Source organism: Primulina huaijiensis, chromosome 6 (assembly GCF_012295235.1).
Source record: "Primulina huaijiensis isolate GDHJ02 chromosome 6, ASM1229523v2, whole genome shotgun sequence".
Taxonomy (NCBI): Eukaryota; Viridiplantae; Streptophyta; class Magnoliopsida; order Lamiales; family Gesneriaceae; genus Primulina; species Primulina huaijiensis.
Genome location: NC_133311.1, coordinates 12453284 through 12459050, shown reverse-complemented (window position 1 = coordinate 12459050; position 5767 = coordinate 12453284). Strand labels below are relative to the sequence as shown.

The 5767-nt window shown below is 36.0% G+C and overlaps 1 protein-coding gene across 1 annotated transcript; it reads right to left on the bottom strand.

The window, feature by feature from the left end:
- Nucleotides 1-2855: 2855 nt before the first annotated feature.
- Nucleotides 2856-5540, bottom strand: LOC140979093 (uncharacterized). The gene is made up of 6 exons (XM_073444443.1): nucleotides 4765-5540; nucleotides 4340-4407; nucleotides 4018-4075; nucleotides 3912-3932; nucleotides 3670-3811; nucleotides 2856-3566 (listed from the first exon to the last, which is right to left on the bottom strand). Exons 1-6 carry the CDS (start codon nucleotides 5538-5540, stop codon nucleotides 2856-2858), a joined length of 1776 nt encoding a protein of 591 aa, XP_073300544.1.
- Nucleotides 5541-5767: the final 227 nt, after the last annotated feature.

Below are 5767 nucleotides of genomic sequence, written 5' to 3'. Positions count from 1 at the left end.
CCAATTATTTGAGATGATGGATGGTTTTTCTGAATTTTACTTGGAACATTCTGTCTATCATTTACTGCATCATCATCACTATGTGTTTCTTCCTCAGATTCAGTGACTTCAGTGTCACGTGTTGTGCTTGGTGTTGCAACATCTGGGGCAACACCTGCATTTTCCAGTGATATAAGAATTTCCAGAAGGTCTTCCACATCATCTTCAGCTATTTTATTTTTGAGAACTACACAATCATTAAAAACAATATTAATAGACTCCATAATAGTCCTAGTTCTTAAATTAAACATGCGATAAGCTGGACTATTAGTGGCATATCCCAAAAACAAACACTTATCACTATTTGAATCAAAATTTGCAAGTTGATCCCTGTCATTCGAAGTATAACAAACACAACAAAAAACATGAAAATATTTAAGATTAGGCTTTTTTCCCATGATTATTTCATAAGAAGTCATGGTCGAACCACTTCTCAAATACACCCTATTCAAAATATGGCAAGCTGTATTAAGGGCCTATGACCAAAAACGCTTTGAAATATTCTTCAAAGCTAGTATCACCTTAGTAATTTCTTGCAACGTCCTGTTCTTGCGTTCGGCAATGCCATTTTGCTGTGGGGTTTTTGGTGCTAAAAAATTCATGTGAAATTCTTTTCCTATCACAAAAAGATGAGAATCACTACAACAAAAATGACTTTTCGCACAATTTCTCTTTCCGCGGCGCACATTGCACGCTGCACAACTTAAAGCTGTTGAAAGTTCAAGATTATCCGCGGCGTGCTTATCCACGGCGCGGATACTGTTATCCGCGGCGCGCATAAGCACGCCGTGGATACTGTTATTTGCGGCGCGCATAAGCATGCCGCGAATACTGTTATGCGAGGCATGCACACGCGTGCCGCGGATACTGTTATCTGTGGCGCACATACGCACGCCGTTAATTGTATTATCCACGGCATGCGATTGCGCGCCGCGAATACTCTTATCGGATACTCTTATCCGCGGCGTACAAATGCACGCCGTTAATACTATTATAAACGGCACATACATGCACGCCGCAAATACTATTATCGATAGCACGCGCACGCACGTTGCGGATAATATTATCCACAACATGCAAAAAAATTCTACATCGTTCGTTTGCAAGCCGATAAAATCAAATTCGTTAAAAAAAATCAATCGAATGGACAAAAACGATAAACAAAATTATTTGTTGTGAATTATTTTTTATGCTCAAGTGCTGATTATGTATTTCCCTGTAAGCTACTGGATGATAGTTTATCAATTCCGGTGCTGATTGTGTTATGCATACAAGTCCACAGGGGTAAGGTGGCTATCACAAGCTGGAAACCACCAAACCGGATTTTAAAAAAATAACACTCTTACACCAGGGTAAAAGCATAAGAGTGGCAAAAACCATAAACAAATTAGCATCCAAAACAAAAAATATGATCAAATTCAGCCATGAGAGTAAAATCTTCATCGAAAATGGTTTCAATTTTTGCATAGAAAGAGCCAATGGACACCAAACTTCACGTATGTCAAGTTGGAACTCAAACAAAGTCAAACATAGAAAAGAGAGTGGACACACCTGGTTTACAAGCTCCTGAATACTCCGCTTGCTTACAACATTGTAGACTAGAGTGCACCTTGTGATTTTTAACTTCTAGCACTTTGTGCTTTTTAACTTAGTTGCATATTCACATGGTGCTATGTCACATGATCTAATCCAGAAAACTAATTCTGGAATGCATGCCTTCATATAAGATTTACATGTCTTACATTTACACCCACCTCATATTTGCCACACGTTTTGGCATATTTTAAAAATGATTTGCCCATAAATCATCACAAAAATTACAAATACCAACAAATTGAAAAGTAAAGCAAATGTACTAAGTGACCATAAAAGAGTCCAGAAAAATTCTTACTTGAAAGTTAGGGGATAATGTCCTCTGTACAAATAAGTCCCACTGATTTTCGTCCATAAATTCAGGCTTCAAAAGATTGAGATCTCGTGAAGCCAGTCGACTTGTATTAGCTTCTCGTACAAGTATTTGCAATTTGGATTTCCTATCGCGCCACAATTTAGCCAACTTTCGAAAAATTGATTTCTTTTCACAATCCTCAACTTTGTAAGTCAGCTGTAAATTAAATAACAAGAAAATATGTCTACATTTTGTTATGAAAATGGAAATGAAAAATTAAGTAACTAAATATATTACCTGAAGACAGCTCCACATCCTATCATTCACTTCTTCGCTTATGTCATTCCATCCATCTAATGTATAAGGCACAAATTCTTTTATCATGCAACCTAGGAAAGAAGCATACTTCACTGAATTATCTCCAACCGGCTGTCCAAACTCATTACGCTCCAGCTCTTTACACTTGTCTTGGCCACTAACCATTTTCAACTTTGATGCACCCCGTCCTTTTTTCTTATTTGTTTTCTCATCATCAATTGGTTTTTTGCCATGCAAATCATGTGACGAATTGTTAGAATTCATTCTCGATAACCTATTAGATATATTTTCCTGTAAAATGGAAAAAAGATACATTGTAAAATGGAAATAAGATACATTGAAATATACTAGTGTGCTTTAGTAAAATAAAACAAGATTTAATGTCTCACCTGAATTTCATCTACAGATCCTTTGCTACGTTTTTTGACCATTTTGCTCATCTTTTGAATGTTATTTAATGACCTGATAAACATGTAATATGACATGATGCATCACTGAAAATAAACAAGAAAACAAATATATTTAAACACTAAATAAATAGTTACGTAACTTTAGAAAACATGTATCAATCAAAATAAATAACTATAAAATCTACTGCTGAAAATTTCAGTCATGTCTCAGTCACATCGATTCCCTCACACTCATTCCTTGAATACGGTTCTTTCTCAGTAATGTTAATCTGAAGTAGGGACACATCAAGAGGTTTTGATGACGTATAAGCATCTTCTTCAAGCACATTCATGTTATGAATACCCCGAGGCGGCGCTTTTAGCAACACATACCAATTTGTTTCATCATTGTCCCTGGAATAAAATACTTGCTTTGCTTGTGATGCTAAAATGAAAGGATCACTTTCAAAAGTTTTTAGTCCTTGGTGTAAGTTGACTAGTGTAAAACCATCTTCAATTTTGATACCAGTTCCAGGATTGGCCCAATCACACCTAAAAACAGGCACTTTGAAAGAATAGTAGACTAGCAAAACAATATCTCGTATAACCCCATAGTATGATAGTCTTCCTACTGTATGTGAATTGTCATTAGCATTAGATTGACAAACAGTATCAGCTTCAATTGAAACACCACTATCTTGTGTCGATCTTCCAACATCAATTGTGTGGAACCGGTGTCCATTTACAATATATCCCATATAAGATGTAACGTGCTTTCTTGGACCATGTGATAGCCATTGAATTCGGTCTGAAGAATTAACATGATCCTGTTTTGATAACCATTCAGCAAATGTTTCCATATGTTGCTTTTGTAACAATGTTTCATTACTTAAGAAACGATGAGCTGTTTGTTTAAGCTCGTCAATGTGCATCTAATTAAAATCATTGAATGAAGATGTTATAATACACAAGATATGTAATAAATCAAGACTAACAGTATGAAACTAACTACACTCACTGTAAGTAAGGTTCAACTTCTGCAGTATTGAACAACACATATCGATGTGCAGCTTGTAACACGTGATCCTCTAAAATATTTTCTTTCCCTTTAGAAATTGGCCGACCTTCTAATAATCCATCTTCCAAATCATCGTTCCTATTAGAACGAACACCAATACTAGAAGCATTTTTTATATAAGCACTACAAAATGCCATTCGTTCTTCTGCAAGGTAACACTCAGCTATACAACCTTCTGGTTGCCCGTTTCTTCACATACCCTTTTAGTATTTCCATAAATCTAAATCACAAAGCAAAATTCACATGAAATAAGTGTTGATAGCAAAATATAAAATTTATCAAAAAGATTAATGATTACTTAATACCTTTCAAATGGATACATCCAACGGAATTGGACTGGCCCACACAAGCGAGCCTCTATTGCTAAATGAATTGTCAAGTGAACCGAGATGGTAAAGAAAGTGGGTGGAAAATACCTTTCCAACATGCATAGAATTTCAGCAATATTCTCCTCGAGTTGTTTTAAGCGGTTCCTGTCTAATACTCTTTGACATAATTCATTTTAAAATGCACCCAAAAAAAATATAGCATTGCGTGGACCTTTCAGTAGAAGATCTCTCAATGCTACTGATAGCAATTGTTGCATCATAACATGACAATCATGAGATTTTAGCCCAATAAACTTACGCTCTTCTACAGAAACACAGTTACCAATATTTGAGCTATATCCATCGGGTAACTTTATTTTCTTCAACCTAGAGCAAAATACATCCATTTATTTTTTAGGCAGTGTGTACGGGGCAGCAGGTAAATGATATTTATTTTCTCCTTTTTCTTGCGGATGTAATTCTTGTCTAATTTTTAAGTGTACCAAATCTTTGCGAGAATTCACACCATCTTTGGATTTTTTCTTAAGGTTTAACAATGTGCCTATGATATTCTCGCAGACATTCTTTTCAACATGCATCACATCTAAATTATGACGTAGCAGGAGGCCCTAAAGATAACCATAAACAAGTTTCATAGTGTTAGTTCAGAATATTTCTAACAATTTAGGAACAAAATATAAAAAATTTTGCAAAAGCTAATGAAAAGAGTGCAAATTAACTTACACTACAATATGGCAAATCGAAAAAAATTGACTTTTTCTTCCACCTTTGACTGGCTTTTGTACCTCTTTTGAACTATCCTGCTTCTTCCTCTTTTTCCTCCAAGTGTTGACAGTCTCACCTTTTTTCTTTTTACCCCAGTCATTTTCAATATCTTTCAATGCATCGGTAATTTCTATCCCATTCAAAGGTCTAGGTTTCCCTTTACTCTCTTTTTTTCTTTTATACCACTTCTTTTTCTGACGAAATGGATGATTAGGAGCAAGAAATCTTCTGTGGCCTAAGTATGCAAACTTTCTACTACACTTAAGCCACATAGAACATATGTCTTCACCACATATTGGGCAACCGAGTTTCCCTTTTGTGGCACATCCAGCTAGTTTTCCATAAGCTGGAAAATCATTGATTTTCCACATCAAAATAGCCTTCAGATTGAACATTGACTTACTAAATGCATCATACGTCTCCACACCGGTGTCCCACAACTCCTTCAAATCCTCCACAAAAGGTTCCAAGTATACATCTATATCATTTCCCGGTTGCTTCGGGCCTGTAATCAGTAATGTCAGCATAAGATTTTCCTTTGTCATGCACAACAATGGAAAAAGGTTATAATTGACCAAAATAACTGGCCAACAACTATATCTGGAACTAAGGTCACCAAAGGGGTTGAATCCATCTGTTGCAAGACCAAGGCAGAGATTTCTAGGATCTGATGCAAAATCAGGCCACTTATGATCTATTGTATCCCAAGCTACTGAATCAACTGGATGACGCATCATATGATCTTGACTTTTTTGTTTGGAGTGCCAAATCATCTCTTCAGCCTTTCCTTTGATTTAAACATCCTTTTCACTGGAAAATATCGTAGGACCTTTTCAGGAACTCCTTTATAAACTTTGGTTGTGACTTTGTCTATCTTCCATCTTGAGGATCCACACTTTGGACATGAGTCTAAATCTTGAAGCTCCTTTCTAAATAGACAACAATCATTTGGGCAAGCATG